At 41.7% G+C, this 17,904-nt stretch overlaps 1 protein-coding gene across 2 annotated transcripts in view; it reads right to left on the minus strand.

The window, feature by feature from the left end:
• adcy3a (adenylate cyclase 3a) overlaps nt 1–17,904 on the minus strand; it is a 161,507-nt gene that overhangs the window by 53,188 nt on the left and 90,415 nt on the right. For both annotated transcript variants that reach the window (XM_039749034.1, XM_039749033.1), the window contains exon 3: nt 5,912–6,042. In XM_039749034.1, coding sequence (XP_039604968.1) covers nt 5,912–6,042 — 131 coding nt within the window. The remainder of the gene's footprint in view (nt 1–5,911; nt 6,043–17,904) is intronic.

The raw sequence follows: 17,904 nt of genomic DNA on the forward strand, positions 1-17,904 counted from the left end.
AAACTCATTTTTTTTAATTTACAGAATATCCAGACATATCAGAGTTAAACAAGCACTTAAGGAGTGATAAAAGGTTATTCAAGTGGAACACACTTGTAGTAATGCTAAAAAACTTGATATTGTGAAAATATGCACTTGGCCTTGTAAGTAGAGGCTTCCTGCCATGTGGGAGTTTCTTAAAGCAGAACAAACAGTACGTGTCAAATATTTTATCAAAAAATATGGCTTGAATATTTTAATGGAAAAAAGGAAAATACATAAGTGTTTAATTTACCAGATACACCTACCCTTCTCAAATAACCGGCCACTTTGTCAGTGTCAACATCAAATGAGGAGACAATGCTACTTAAACTTGGGTGCAAGTGCTAATGAATCATTTATGTGTAGTTCAGAAGAAATAACACATTAGATTTAAATGACTTTGTGCATGGCACTGGTATGGGTCACAACCCTAATGGGCTTTTAAAACAAGATAGCATTGGAATGATTGGTCTTTACCCACTTTGTTTTGGCACACAAGTCATTTTCAGACCCTCTTTTCTGACACTTAACTTCAGCTCAAGTTCTCATCACAGGGCCCCTCTTCAGAATGCAATTTTCAAGTGTCATATATATAATAAGACTGATCAATCACAAGCAAATACCAGCCAGAGATGTCAGTATGATTCACCCTTTAAATACTTGGTCAGTGAACAAAGAGCAATAACTCAATCAGTGGCAACCTTGATGGACAAAACCAGCTGCATCAGAGGTCAATCAAAAGGTTGGGTTTATATGCACCCAAGAAACTAATAGCAAAACATCCACTCCTTCCTTTATTGCTCATTTCAAGCAATAGATATAGATTCTCTGTGTTATTGGCCTGGCTGTAACGTTTGCGCCAAAGCAGTAGATTTATTGCCTAGGGTGTAGCCATAACAAAGGTTTAAGCAATCCCTTTTACACCAAAGAATAACCCACTTCTGGACTGTAAGTGTGGAAAACTGTTTGTAACGAAGTTGGATGTGGTTGCCCCACATAATTGTAAATCTTGATAAAATAAACCAAGTTGACTAAGAAAGAGAAATCTATGTAAAGCAATGCATTCTTATTGTTGTAGAAGGTTGTCAAATGATCACCAACTGCTCATAGTTTTTATGTTAGGAAAAGAGCACCACAGTGTGTGACACCTCAAAGACAAACTACAGTCCTGCCCACGAACCACATGGCATGACAAAATTGAAGAAGGAGAGCAGCATGAGAACAAAGAAAAAAAAAACATGCTGAACAATTTTCTACGTGTGGCACAGAAAGCCTACCCTGAAGGAATCAGGATAAAGCAATGACTACATCCACAGTCAATAAGAACCAAACCATACAGTAAGTACACCTACATTGATTTAGAGAATTACTGACTTGAGACCAGGGCCAAATTGTGATGGCTGGACAACTGGATCAGAACATCTCCAAAACAGCATGTCTTCTGGCGTGTTTATAGTATGCAGCGGTTAGTACAGTTGTTGCCAAAAATTATGAGAATGGCATAAATATTCATTTTCACAAAGCTTGCAGTCTCAGTGTTTATGACGGCAATTTGCATATACTGTACTCCAAAATGTTATGAAGAGTAATCAGACGAATTGCAATTAATTGCAAAGTTTCTCTTTGCCACGAAAATGAACTTCTTCGCAAAAAAAAAAACAATTTCCACTGCATTTCAGCCCTGCCACAAAAGGACCTGCTGACATAATTTCAGCGATACTCTCGTTAACACAGGTAAGAGTGTTGATGAAGACAAGGCTGGAGATCACTCTGTCATGCTGACTGAGTTAGAATAAAGCGGTTCAAATTGTGAAGAAGGCTTCAGGGCACCCAAGAATGTCCAGCAAGCACCAGGACCATCTCCTAATGTTGATTCAGCTGCGGGATCAGGGTGCCACTAGTGCAGAGCTTGCTCAGGAATGGCAGCAGGCAGGTGTGGGTGCATCTGCATGCACAGTGAGGCAAAGACTTTTGGAGGATGACCTGGTGTCAGGAAGGGCAACAAAGGAGCCACTTTTCTGCAAGAAAAACATCAAGCACAGACTGATATTGTGCAAAAGGTACAGGGACTGGACTGCTAAGGATTGGGGTAGAGTCATTTTCTCTGATGAATCCCCTTTCTGATTGTTTGAGGAATCTGGAAAAAAGATTGTCCACAGAAGAAAAGGTGAGTGCTACCATCAGTCCTGTGTCATGCCAACAGTAAAGCATCCTGAGACCATTCATGTGTGGGGTTGCTTCTCAGCCAAGGGAGTATGCTCCTTTTGCCTAAGAACACAGCCATGAATAAAGAATGGTACCAAAATATCCTCCGAGAGCAACTTATCCCAACCATCCATGAACAGTTTGGTGACGAAAAATGTCTTTTCCAGCATGATGCAGTGCCTTGCCATAAGGCAAAAGTGATAACCAAGTGGCTCATGGAACAAAATATCAAACTTTTGGGTCCATGGCCAGGAAACTCTACAGACCTTAATCACATTGAGAACTTGTGGTCAATCCTCAGAAGGCAGGTGGACAAACAAAAACCCACAAATTCTGACAAACTCCAAGCATTGATTATGCAAGAATTTAAGTTGATTGACAGCATGCCAGGCCGAATTGCAGAGGAAAAGAAGGGCCAACACTGGAAATATTGACTATTTGCATAAACTTAATGTCATTGTCAATAAAAGTCTTTGAAACTTATGAAATGCTTGTAATTATTATAATTATACTTCAGTATACAACAGAAACATCTGACAAAAAGATCTAAAAACACTGAAAAGCAAACTTTGTGAAAACCAATACTTGTATCGTTCTCAAAACCGTTGGCCACAATTATACCTACCATAAGTGGGTCAAGGAGGGACAACTGTTGAATTGGCTATAGGAGCCCAAAGCTCACTGACATGTGTGGGGAGAGAAGGCTAGCCTGTCTGGTTGATCCCAAAAAAGACTTATTGTGTCACAAACTGATGAAAACGTAATGCTGGACATGACAGAAAGTTGTCTGAACACACAGTGCATCTTAGCTTGCTGTGTATAGGCTGCCTACCCACATACCAATCAGAGTGCCCATGCTGATGCCTGTCCACTGCCAAAAGCAGCTACAAATGGGCACATAACCTCAAAAAGTTAATTATTCTTGGAAGTGGATGTGACCAAAGGGCTCTTTTGACACTTCATGGAGAACCACCGGTGTGCAAACTGATCTAATGACTCCGATAAAAAGTATATTAGAAAATTGATTCCCATGATGGATTATATATGTTATAAAGTTAAAAAAAAAAAAAACTTTCCCAGAACAAAGATACCAGACCCCATAATGAGACAAAGCTGGAGAATAGGGATCAAAAACCAAATATGGGGATGAGGGCAACGTGCAATGCTTATAGGTCTTACAATATGACAGGCAGCCAAATGTAATGTCTAGATCAGTCTAACATCCCAGTAAGATTACACTATTGAGGTGAATTGGAGTGTAGTATAATAATTGAAGACAGAGAATGAGAGAAAGTCTGAGACAGAACTTAGGATGTTTCTTATAAGCTTTCAAAGGTTTAGTAATTTATAGGTTTGCATTTTTTTCTTGTTCTCTATTCATTCTGTGAGAAAATTTTCTTTCACTGAAAACAAAGGCTAACTCTATACCAAAAGGTGAAAAAATATTGAAAATCCTGCCACAGATAGGTTATTCCAGACACATCTTTTTAAACTTTTACCAACAATGCAAATTACACTAATGGGGGTGAACAAGTTCTGGTAATTTTGACAGGTGTGCATGAAAGTGTAGAACATGTGTTTCTCTTTGACTTACTCTTTTTGGAACTGGTAAGAACCTGCTTAACTGTAAGGACTGCACCAGAAGCAACAAAATTTTGAACGTTGGTTAAAGCTGGCAATCAGCTAGTCAATAACCAGCATGCTTGATGCGTGCTACACTGAATATACAGACATGTAATCTAGAACTGTATATATAATTCAGTCAGTGGTTTTAAGCTTGTTCAGAATGGGATGACTGTTAATAAAGGCAGAGGGCAGTTAAAACCCATCTCAAGCATATTCACCATTTGCTTTGATGTAGTAATCTCAGTTCTACAGATAAGTATATTTGGCGTACTACTGACTAAAATCAAGTGATGTAATCAAAATACTTTCCCTTCCCATGTCCATTTTATGCAATTAATATTGTTATGTACACTACAGTGTTATAATGGCCTCTTTTTGATTTGTGTGATCACACATGTACTAGCAAAAATCTGGTCCACTTTTCATCATATCATCTAACCACCCAATTGCAGAGCCCTGCTTACTCCATCACAAGTTAGCAAAGGGACGAACCCTATCCTAAGAGCAACAGACAAAAGGCCACATACACACTGACACAATCACTTTCTACTGTATATACTTTATACCATTGTTTAAATTCACTGTATCTAAACAGAATGTGTAGAAAAGCAATTCTGCCAGGTGTCTTTTACAGAATTGATAATCTTGCTACAGTTTGTTTCATTCATGAAAAATAGTGGCTGCCTCACAAGTATTATTATTTGTTTTAAGCTTAATTTTCTATAGTGCCCGTTATAATCATATCTCTTGTTATCGTCAGAAACATTGTATGATATAATCCAAACCGTATTTTTCACATTTATAGTACAATGCATTATCTAAATACTGCCTAATAAAATGATGAACTGATGATTGATGAGTGCTGTATAAAATATACAGTACAAGTTTGGAGACTTTGCTAGTGAAAAGACAATGGCTAAACTACTTATATACTGAATGGGGAAAAATGGTTACACTCACACACACACACTGTACAGAGAGTAAATATAACAAATGTACAGTAACTCTTTTTTAAATTTCAAATGGATCGATTTTGTTCGTCCTTAATTTCTTGTAACAAATCTGTTCTGTGGCATCTATTGATACTAGAAAGAGCTATGACAGGGGAAAAGTTCATGATTTTGGAAGAACTTCATAGCAAGGCAGGATGCAGAACGGGGCCGAGTCCAAACTTGTTCTTCTTCCTCCAAAAACAAGATCACTAATGAATTGTCTAAAAACTTTGTTAGCTGTTAGTAAAACAGCTTCACTTGGCCATGACATGGCACAGTTCTAATGTTAACCTAGCCTATAACGCACCAGAGGCAGGTCAATTTGTTCTTTTGGTTAATCAGTAGACACATGATAATTATATTTAAAACGAATGCCATAGATCAAGCTTTTCAAATCTACAGTGGATAAAACATGACTGGAAGAAACTGTGCTTCTATATTGTTACTATTAAAAGAGACTATTAAATGCTTCCAAAAAGTATATATGGAAATATGGGAGTGGGAATAAAGAATAATACTTTGTTTTTTAAAATATTTTATTCCAGTTTTCATCTGCCCAACATTGCAAGAATGGCATTAAGTCAATAGCAGGAATACTGTATTACATTTTTAAAGTCAGTAATCCATTTACTGAATACAATCCCATACAATCCAATTTTGAGTTTCCAGTTACAATAATTCTTGGGATAAGACAACAAACAGGAATACCCACAAAAAAACCCTCCACATAGATAAGCGTACATAATCTACATAGGCAGTGAATAGTCCAGGATTAGGACAATATCTCCTTGAACTGGGAAGCGGCAACAGAAACTAGTGCAACACTATTTTTACCATTTATTTTTAAAATGATATGTACAAATGATTTATAAAAAGTAAAAAAAAACTTGCTAAAATTGATATATTTTCAGACAAATATTTTATAGTCTACCCGTTTCCCAGGGAGAGTATCACATGACACCTAGCCATTTTGTATATGTTTATCTTGGGATAAGATAAATTACAAAGTGAAGCTAAGTTAAATTACAATATGCCAAGATATTAAAAGAAGGATATTTGTGACAAACCTGACATTCTCATGCCGGTACATATACATGGTGTTGAACTGCTGCATTTCTTTTTGACTTTCTTCCTTCTTCATGCCCTTTAGCATCTCATCAGCTATATGTTTAGGTAAGATGGATAGCAAAAGACGTTCCTACGTGAAAAAAGAAACAGAAAGCACAATTCTATCAATAATTATTTAATTTAAAAAGAATAAAACACAACTACAGATATATCCACCACAAATACATAAAATAATTTAGTTCTTTCCATTTGTTGGCTTAAAATATTTTATTTTAAATTCATCAATTTTCATATCAAATAAAGATGAAAATAGAAAAGTTAGTGATAATTCAAAAACAAAACACTGTAAAAGAAGATGCTTTCATTCTGAATAAGAGTAGTTTATGCAAATGCAAATGCTATGCTATCATACATGTACATTGGTTCATTTACCAGATTTTTATTCCAAGATAAAATACAGAAAGGGAACCTGGAGGAGCCACTGCAAGTCCTACAACTGTGCCAGTGATCTAGTCAGAATATGGAGCAGGTGGCATTTTTTCTGCATCTTATGTAATTCTCACTTCATATAGAAGATGATATTTTTGTGCTGGCCTGAGTGCTATGCATTATCACCTGAGAGAAGAGCTGTCAGCTTGCCTATGATGTTGTGTTAAAGGAGATAATGAACATGCAGTCAAAACACCTAAACCTAATGGATTAGAAACTCTTACACAAGTGTTGTGAAAAACATTTTATTACAGTATATGGCAGAGCTAAACCAATAACAGTCATAAACTGGCATCTAACCATGTATTTTCTGAACCTGTGATTTTTTTCCATTACGTTCTCACAAGAAGCAAGAGCTTAGCCCAAGAGAATCAGGTACAACGTAAGAATTTATTCATAACAAGACACAGCACCATCCCAGGGATTATGCATGCAAACCTAGTTATCCCATACGAATTTGCAATTGCCAAATAGCCCAACTTGTGGTAAGTGAGAGGAAATCTGAGTCCTCACTCTCTGGAGGAAGCACATGTGGACACAGGAAGAATGAGTCAGAGCTACAATAGTAATTGATTGGGAATGGAACCAAGGTCCCCTGTGAAGCAGCAGTACTAAACACTATGCCACAATGTTTGCATAAAATAATATGAAATGTATCTTTTAAGCTTTCCATTGTGAAACACTAAAAATTTTCTAAAAATGTTAAATGACCCCCATTAATTTTTGACTATGTATAGTTCCCCCTTGCGGCCAATGCTGCAGCGATAGTCTGATTTGGATTAAGCAGGTAACACCTTGTTTGGATGGATTGATAACAATAATTATAAAAATGAATGTCTGTATATTTGTATATATGATCGTCCATGAATCCAGACAAACAATAAACAGTATTGTGTTCAAATGCATTAAATTTTTAACAAAATCATGTATTATAATACAAAAAAATGTAGTACATAAATACAAAGGTCCAAAAGTAGTCATTTAAAGAATTACTTTTAGGTATGTATGATCAGAATAATCAAAGTAATTTGAAATGAGCATCTCCCACATAAAACATGTTAGCTTCTAAAAGGAATTGTTACTTCAAGCCATTGTATGTTACCTGTAAATTAAAATGCACATTACATCAATATCAAAAATATGCTTTCTCAAAGACAACACACACAGCACTCATATCTCAAAAATACAAAGATACAAGAACACGCATTTGTTTTCTGCAGAACTGATTAACTGTAATGCATTACTTTGAGATCAATTTGTAGTCTGCAATATAATTACCTCAACATTTTCTCAAAATTACAACTTAAATCTCTTATATATATTTCTCTTCTGGTTCGTCCTGCTTTCTCTTCAAACCCGGTCCCGCCCACACGCAGCCAACATGGCATTTCTCGATTCCTATTCGTCCTCTTCCAAACCCTTCCCGATGCTGCCTATGGCCTCCCATACACCCCCACGCTGCTTTTTTCGTGTCCTGTTCCTCTTTTGGACTGCCACGTTCCCCACTCCTCTCTCATGTCCCCATTAGTGTCACGTCACCGCCCAATATCTAGCCTGATCACATGACCTTTCACTTCGGCCATGTCTGCGCCTGGGAGTCTTTTCCGTAGCCTGTTACAAGAAGGTACTCTCTCGACCCCTGCCATTGGTTCCACTCCTTGCCATTGGTTTCACTCCTTGCTACTTTCGTTATACTGCGACGGCTGTTTCCTAAGCCTTTGTTATAAAATGAATGACAGTATCTTCTCTGTCGATAGGTTTTTGTACAACATCATCTGTATTCCAGGATCCGGCAACTGCTTGTTCCTATCAGTGGGTTATTTCTTGATACAAACGGTTGACGAAGGCAATGCAGTCTCACTACGACATAGGACAGTACATTTCGTTGCATCACATTGGGACAGATTTGGAGACGTTCTTCATGTTATTTTTTCACAACAAGTCACGAGTACTGTCAGTACATGGCAACATGTGCAGTTTATGGTGGTGTAGTTGAAATTCAAGCTCTTATGGAGATTAAATCTTTCGACTCATTATTTGTCAATTGTCTCATTATTCACAACTATGTCTTTCAAGAAATATTTCTTTCTTCTTGATTTCTGAATTCTTTTCTCACCGTTTTCTGTGCCTATTCTTACATCGCCGTATGCTACGGCGGGTGTCCACTAGTATAAATATATTAATATATAGTGGTGCACCATCCTTGGTATTTCATTTATAAAATTTGGTGTGGAGTGAAAATATTCTTGCGCCAAAAAAACAGGTGAATTTGTACAACACAAAAATGCAACTTAGAAATTCTGGCACCAAAACATTTCTATGCAATTACTTTTACGAATTACAATCATCTTGTAAATAGCCGTATATACACACTTCTCCAACCCTGAATCAAGAATACTGCACATGGACTATGCTAATCAACCTCATACATGTGCAATCATGATTCTGCACATTTTCATTGGCTGGTACAGCAGCCTCCCACCTGGCACACTGTAATGCACTCTGTAATCGAGTCCACAAATAGCATGCACAGCATTGTAGTGCCTCTGTGCTCTGGGGTTTGGAAAGACAAGTCACTAGTGCCTGGGTTGGGTATCCATTATCACCTGGAACATGTAATGACATGATTGCTGTTACAGTGAATAATACAAATCATATGAAAAACTGAGGATTCAGGACGTTACCTCATTATTACACCTAATTCTCTTAGGCGTCTCCGTCTACTTCCAACTTCCATTTCCTCTCTTGTACATTCACATAACTCACCACAAAGACTCTCTCTTCACTTCACTTCTCTATTCACTTCCTTGCTGATCTCATTTAATAATGGGTTTTCACTTTTGGGTGCTATGAAGGCAGCAGCCTTTTACAGAAGCTCTGTATTTGTGACCGTTTATCTTTTTTGTTTTTGAACTTGTTTTCTTATTTAAGATTAGATTTGATCTGGCTTGCCACTGATAGTAGCCACTAGAAATCGGATACATGCATTTTAAATTTACCATTGATCTGTAGTGCATCCAAACTCAGGACATCTTGGCTGCACTTTAAACAAGCTGTAAACTTGGATGTCACAAAGAGAGCCTGAAGGCTCTCTTATGGCTGCAATACCTAGGGACTCCCTTATAAAACTTTGTGAGGATTTGAGTGTGAAAATGTTCACCAGCTAAGCATAACAGGAATATATGTACTGTATACAAAAAAAATGTACACACATTTCTATGCAACCTACCCTTTATAAATCACAATCAGCCTTTAAATTTCCATTCAATGCTAATGCAGTCTCATACATGTGCACTCACAATGCTGCAGATGTTCATTGGCTGGTAGAGCAGCCCTCTTCATCACATGTCGAGACCCTGTCACTTGCATACAAGATCATCTGTCAGTGCTCCACAACTGAGCACACAAGATCATGAGTGGCATTATGTATTCTCGGAGTCCAGGAAAAGAGTAAGGCACCAGCGTCTGAGTGGGTATCCGCTGTTACCTGGTACATGTAATTAAATGATTGCTGATACAATGAATAGTATAGAAAAATTGAAAAACTGAGGTCTGCCTAAGGTAGTCAAAATAAATGAATCACTGGTTGACCCAGGCCATGAAGACATGTTTGTCAGCCTAATCTTGGCATCACATATAACCACATTTTAAATGTTTATTCTGCAAAATGCTACAAGGTAAAATAAATTTCATTATGATACAAGAAAGGGTATACAAAATAGATTTTTTTCACTATGTTTCAAAAAAGGTGTCTTCAAGGTGGTGGCCATCATTAGCAATACACTCTTGCTAATGACTCATGCATGACTCATTCGGCCTTTTCAAGGGGAATAGTGGCAATTTCGTGGCGAATAATGTCCTTGAGGGATTTAAGGTTTTGAGGTTGGTGTGTGTATACCTTCAACCTGAGATAACTCCCCAAGAAGAAATCACACAGCACAAGATCAGGTGAACGTGAAGGCCACTCCACATTGCTGCTCAGAGAAATCAGCTTACCCGGAAACATCTCCCACAAAACTTGCATGTTGCTGCATCCTTTTGAAACCAGGCATCCACCACATCCATTTCTTTCAGTTGGGTCCGCAAAACGTTCTCTGGCATTTCAATGTAACATTCAGAAGTGCTGGTGGCCATTGCCCCACTTCCTCAAAAAAGTAAGGACCCACAACACCAAATTCTGCACATGGTGCACCAAACTGTAACACACTCACTGTGCATGGGTCTCTGATGAAGTTCACGAGGGTTGGTTTCAGCCCAAATGTGCCTCATCTCTCTTTTGAAATTTAATTTTCAAAGTCTGCATACAAAAATGCTGCAAAAATTAAAATTAAAATGAAATATCCTGCTTTGCAATTTCATTTTCAGCATGAACTGCAATGAAGCTATGAAAATGAAAAGTAAAACAAATTTCCACTTTGCATTTTCATTTTCAAGTTCTCAACATGCATATAGCACACGTCAATGGGCAGGGCTTTGCACCTCAATTTCCCATAATTCTTTGTCCTTTGTAGTTGTAAAGCTACTTCGATTGATAGAATACTTTTCACTTCGACTGTGTTTAATTTATGTGATTTTGATCTTTTCAACAACGTACTGCGAGCTTCACAGTGAAACCCTCCAACAAAATCCAAAGACCATTTATAATTGTAGTTCTGAAATAATTAATGTGCTATTTAATTACTGAATTATTTAACATGATAGAAATTAGCCTTTATTATGTCATAATTTACATTTATTTACACTTAAGTATAAATTGCACAATTTGTATTTTTGTGGTATTATAGTGTAGCGTCAGCTCTGAATACTGCAATAGATGAACTCCTTGCTCATCACATGTCTCTTTGAGGTGGCTTACTATCCTTAAAGGGACTACTTGCCTTTTGCTGCAATAGTCTGAAAAGCCTATGAGACTATGCTGAGTTTATAGGCGCTTATGCTCAATTGAAGATGCAATGCCAGCTCAATCTTTTGGTGAATCATGCCTAGTTGATGTAACCTGTCCTGTCCCATTACATAGCCCTGCCTTCAACTTCATGGTCCCCAACAGCCAATTCAAGCTCCTTGCAACAGTGCCCAAATTTGTCGAAACGGCTAGGTGGTCTTCTCTCCCGCTTTGGTCATGCAGCTACTGTTAAGTGTACATCCGGAGGGTTTGGAAGTGCTGTGTTGTTAGATTGTGCAGCAGGAATGTTGCGTGCTACACTGGCAGGTGGCACAACCAGGATGTTAACACTAGAATCCCTGAAGCCAACAAAAAAACTCGTAATCCTGGGACACCCTAACTTCCTTCGCACCTCTCCATTACCATCTTTTGTTTTGCAAATGTGTCGATCAGCACAAGCAGTAAGCAGACTGCTATCCCATCCCCCCATCACCGCAGCTCAAGTCGGACAAAAAGTTCTCCCAGCTGAAGTCTGTTTATCTGGGTGTGAGGTGCCTGGAGTTGTATAGGGTAAATAATATATTGTTATTTGGAACGCATGCATTTCATGTGTGTTCTGTGTCTACAACGATCTGGGTAAATGTAGAATGATAGGAAATTGTTGAACACATACCTAAAACAGAAATATTTTTCATGTTATAGTACTGTGACAGATAGGGGCGCTCTCATTCCCTTGAACCCTCGGATCAGATGCCAGACACCAGATAAAAGTCCAAAAGTTATTATAATTAATAAGTGCACAAAGCACCCTACACTCCACAATACTCAATACTCACAATACAATACTCAATAATTACTACAATAACAATCCTCCACACCCCCAGATGAAGTCCCCTGCCACCTGACTCAGCTCAACTCTGGGATCTCCCACAGTCCTTTTAAAGTCCTTGACCCGAAGTGTTTCTCTTTCTCTGTCCATGTGACTGGTAACACTTAATAAAGATAAAACTCCTTTTCTTCAACCCGACGCATGCCATGTTTTCTGTTCATGTGACTAGGGCGTACTTCGGGTAAGGAAAACAATCCTTGTTCCTCCCTACAATGTCTTCTAGCGGCCCCCGTGGTATCCAACAGGGCTGTGGATAAAAACTCCATTGTCCATGATTCCCTGCTGGCATTCAGGGCACCTCCATGCTGCAGGGAGGGCTCCATCTGGCGGCCTGGGAGTATTGGCCGGGATGACTGGCCACCCTATATACCACAGTACTAATGATAAAATTTTGATATTAAGTGTATAATGTGTGAAGACTGAAGTCCAAATATCAAATAAACACTTTCACAAAAAGAACAAGTATAACAAAACAAATGCACGTTTATTACAAAACTAGCAAAATAGTTTTATTAAGAAGAAAATTAAACCTTTTTAAACTGAGGGAAAATATACCAATAATTATTTGTTAAGGATCTCTTTGTATACCACATTTTGAGTTCGGCCCTCCGGTTGTAATATGACCAAGCTGTGTGCTGAGCTTACTCTTAAGCATGCAATGTACAGTTGGCCATGTGAAAAGCAATCTTGTCTCAAATCTCACAGCTTGGATTGCTGCTGTAATAATCAGTTTGAGTTTCATGGTTTGTTTCAATTACGACAGTATTTGTAGGACTTGTGTTGAAGTGACATTCAGCATCTGTCAAGCGTTGTAAGTATACAACCAGTTTCATCGATAACTTCACATCCAGCTTTTAAGAGTTTAAACATTCATAAACATCAAAGTGTCCACTACTGAAATTGTCACCTGTGAATCTAAGATGTTTAAGAGGCATTGGCGGTTGTCCAAAGGTGTAAAATATTTGGCCATTTCGGTACACTTGAAAGTGACAACCGAACAATTCAGTGGCAGCCATCAACTCACATGCAGATGCATAGGTGAAGGGCTTAAACATTTCACTCTTATAGTGCTCCTGTGTAGTATAATTATCTCCTGTACCATCAGTCCACACCTTGAATATTTCCCAGTCATTCAATACATAAGACACAATGTTCCTCCGGATATCAAGAGTGAGCCTGATATGGCCGTATAAAATATGTACCAAAGAGAATGGAAAAGGTAGGTGCCATCTCCGGGCATGGAAACCACTCGTTAAGTGACAGTTGTTTGATCGATGGTGATCACCTCGATAGACATGTTAATGCGGGTACGGTTGGAATAATAAAGGAAATGGGTAACTGAACGATGTAAAGTAAGTCTAAAATACCTACACAATAACTATAATCGTAATAAGTGAACAATAAAACAGCGGAGAAGCCGTGGATTAAATAAAAAGGCTGTAGTTATCAGCAGGGAGATGTGAATCCCGTGGCGAAGACTCACACATAAGAACAACGCAGCTGCACCAGGCATAAAGGTGAAAGATTGCACCGTTTGGATGCAGCAACAGATTGGGCGTCATCCTGCCAGTGAATCTTCCACAAGTATGTCCTTCAACGAAACAGCAGGGCTTACAGAGTTTGCGAAGGCATTGTGCAAATATCCATTATGTTTCTTGATGTTCTTTATACAGTACTAGCAAAATACCCGCGCTTAGCAGCGGAGAAGTAGTGTGTTAAAGAAGTAATGAAAAAGAAAAGAAAACATTTTGAAAATAACGTAACATGATTGTCAATGTAATTGTTTTGTCACTGTTATGAGTGTTGCTGTCAAATATATATATATATATATATATATATATATATATATATATATATATATATATATATATACATTCACACACACATATAAACATATATATACATATACACATATACATTGTCAGGGATGCCAGGGGAAACGACCCGGCCGGATGCCGTGAGGGACCGGAAGAGGGTCAAGGCCCAACCTGGATCACGTGGGGGCCGCCTTCCTGGTTGCTCTGGGGGCCATGGGTTGAGGGCATGGAAGCCCCACACTGTAGGGGCCCGTGGTCACCGCCAGGAGGCGCCCCAATGCCTTGGGGGCCTGTTACCTAAGCACTTCCGCCACACCAGGAAGTGCTGGGGGGAAGAATAAGGACGATACCCGGAGAGCTGCCGGAGAACAGCCGGCACTTCCGCCACGAAGAAGACGCATTTGTGGCCAGGACTGTGTTTGGGGTGTTTTGTGCACTAGTGGACTGGGTCTGAGTGACCATATTTGTAAATAGTGTTGTAAATAAAACGTGTGGTTGTTTGAAAAACAAAATGTCCGCCTGTCTGTGTCCGGGTCGGCTCCACATCTGGAGAAGTCAGCAGGATACTCCGCCTGTTACAAGGCGGGGACCTGATAAACAAAATTCTGTTGTGGACGGCCCGGCGCAGGGTAAAGGAACCCCACGGACCGCCAGGGGTCCGCAGGAGAGCCGTCTTCCCCTGCCGTGGGCTGGCAGCGTGCATGGCATGACTGCAGCGGTCTCCGACGAGTGCGCCATTGTTGGAGGCGCCCTGGACGGCATTGCATCCAGAGAGGCCACGCCGAGGACGTTTCCTTGGTTGGACGAGTCCGGGGAGGTGAGTGCCCTGCCTAACGGCAGCGCGTGTGTTTTTGGTTTTCCAGGCAGGGACTTCCCGGATCAATGTCAGTGGCGGGCGCATGCCGGTCTGTGGGGCTCCAGCAGCACGGCGGCAGCCGCGAGAGCTGCAGAGGAGGAGACGCTGCAGCTCGAGGGGCGCCAGCAACAACAGGGCTGCCATCAAGCACGTCACCACCACAGAAGGGGAGGCAAGATGGCCGCGGACCAGAAGTCCCTCCCCCTGACAGGCACGCGATTGGACGGTGTGTCTTGTGTGCCCGCCGATGACTGCAGAGAGGCGGAACCAAGGAATGTCCATCACGGGCGGGGAGACCCGATTGGGCCGGAGGAGAAGGCCCACAAGAAGTGGCCGGTGTCGGAGGCTGACAGACAGGTAGGCTCCGCGACGGTTAACTTCCTGTCTTTGCCGGCTGCTCTGGCGGAGCTGGAGGCGTGCCTTCAGCCCGTGGAGCAGAGTCTGTTCCAGGTGCTACGTGCCCTCCGGGCGGAGATGCAGGAACTGGAGAGGAAGGCAGTCGCGTCCATAAAGGAGCTCCGACGGCACAGCGCTGGATTCTCCAGCCGGAACGGCACGGCGGGGAAGGTAGGTTTCGTAGTCCCCGTACAGCATGAGGGAGGGTTTGCTGAACATGGCTGTGATGCCAAAGATCAGCTCCAAGTAAGCGGCCCTCCGACAGTAGATGCGGCGCAACGAGCTGTGCGCACGGCGAGGGGGGATTCCGTGAGGACGCTGCCTGAACACGGGCTGCTGAGTGCCCCGGGTCCTAGCGCCCTCCGCCCCGAGCCCCCAGGCTGAGTGCCGGTTCCTCCTATATGTTGAGACGCGGTGCTGGGTGCACGCGCCCGGGTGCTGGCCGCCCTCTGCGGGGGCAGAGGGAATCCCTGAGGCCGGCGGAGAGAGCGCAGGCGATGCCGGCGGTTCCACCATCAACAGGGACACGGAAGCCGCGGAGAGGGTGCCGAACAGGCAAGTGCCGGGGGGCCGAATGGAGGGGGGAACGCTGCCAGTGTGTGGCACAGGAAGAGTGCCTAGGCAGCGATTCTGCCCCTGTGTTTTTCTCTATTGCAGGGACGGACCCCAGGCGAGCAGTAGGACCCCCTTCGTTGGGGACCTGCCCTCAGATGTCGGACTGTCTGTTGAGGGATCTTTCTGCTGGTGTGCGGGTGCCACCACGGCTGGAGGAGGCTGCAAGGGAGCAAGTGACTTCGACCAAAGGGGTGCGGAGGCCTCGGAGGGGGTGCCGAACGAGGGGGCCCCGGGGTGCCGGTAAGAGGGGGAAGAGCAAACTGTGCGAGGCACAGGGGAGCACCAAGTGGTGGTGCTCAGGCCGCATCTCCGCCCCTATCCCTGCTTGGAGAGCGGGACCGGACCCCGGCTGTCCTGAAGTAGGACCCACTTCGGGGCTGTGCTGCCCTCGGGGGGGCGGGTCGCTCTTCCCGAGTGGTCTTCGCTGGCTGTGGGGCACTGTTAGGGATGCCAGGGGCAACAACCTGGCCGGGACGCCGTGAGGGACCGGAAGAGGGTCAAGGCCCACCCTGGATCACGTGGGGGCCGCCTTCCTGGTTGCTCTGGGGACCACGGGTTGAGGGCATGGAAGTCCCACCCTGTAGGGGGCCGTGGTCACCGCCAGGAGGCGCCCCAATGCCTTGGGGACCTGTGACCTCAGCACTTCCGCCACACCAGGAAGTGCTGGGGGTAAGAATAAGGATGGTACCCGAAGAGCTGCCGGGAGAACAGCCGGCACTTCCGCCACGCTGGGGCGTGGCCAACAGGGGAGTGTCGGAAGCACCTGGAGCTCATCTGGGTCATGTATAAAAGGGGCCGTCTCCCTTCATTCGAGGCTAGAGTCGGGTGGAAGTAGGACGAAGCACGAGGAGAGAGTGGAGGCGGCCTGAAGAAGAGGCATTTGTGGCCAGGACTGTGTTTGGGGTGTTTTGTGCACTAGTGGACTGGGTCTGAGTGACCATATTTGTAAATAGTGTTGTAAATAAAATGTGTGGTGGTTTGAAAAACAACATGTCCACCTGTCTGTGTCCGGGTCGGCTCCACAACATATATACATATATATATACACACACACACACACACACACACATCCACATATAAATACATATATACATATACATACATATCTATATAAATACATATACACATATATATTGTGATGTCCCATCGAATAAACACACTCAGGAGCTGCTTGTCCGGGAAAGTCTTCCAAATTCCAACTGGCTTTTTATTCAATATGCCGTGATATAAACTGTGCCCTACCGCCACCTGTTGTCTGGGTCACGGGGACACCTCCAAAATAACAAAGACTAATCACCTTCGTCCTATCTACCTCTCTTAAAAACAGTTACTTCCCTTCTTTTACACCTTATGCTGTTCTCCTCACTTTCTCCACCTCTCCAACTCACCCTTCCAGCCACACCACCCCTTTTTATCACGCCCCGTTAATTAACCCGGATCCCTGTCACTCATCTCTCTCTAGGGAGGTGCCCCAAGCCCTTACAATCAGGGTTCCCCTAAGACTCCACCCCAACACTGCTTCCCTTTCCTATAGCCCATGCAATGGCAAGACACGTCACAATATATATACACATACATACACACATATATATATATATATACACACACATACATCCACATATATATATATATATATATATATATATATATATATATATATATATATATATATATATATATATATATATCTATACACACACCCTTTGGGGTGCGAGCAGCTGTTGCTGGGGGTGCCAGAATCCATCGAGGAAGAAAAATGAAAAACATTATTTGTACAAAATCTTAGTTTATCTATCCATTCCTAAATAATTAAATGTGCAGGCTATTTCGTATCAGTGCAATACGCTGCTTGTTAAAACGGATGACTTCCGCTCTTACGTGCACTTAGTGCTGCGTGGGTATTATGTACTATTGTAACCGTTCAAGTTCTATTTAAATTTTAAATACTGTATAAGTAATTTTTATTTAGTCGACAGAAATATCTTTGGTAGGAACGTAAGTTAAATTTAGTCATCATTGCATAAATTTTTCTTCACCATAGAAATTTA

The sequence above is a fragment of the Polypterus senegalus genome, chromosome 3, assembly GCF_016835505.1.
Source record: "Polypterus senegalus isolate Bchr_013 chromosome 3, ASM1683550v1, whole genome shotgun sequence".
Classification (NCBI taxonomy): Eukaryota; Metazoa; Chordata; class Cladistia; order Polypteriformes; family Polypteridae; genus Polypterus; species Polypterus senegalus.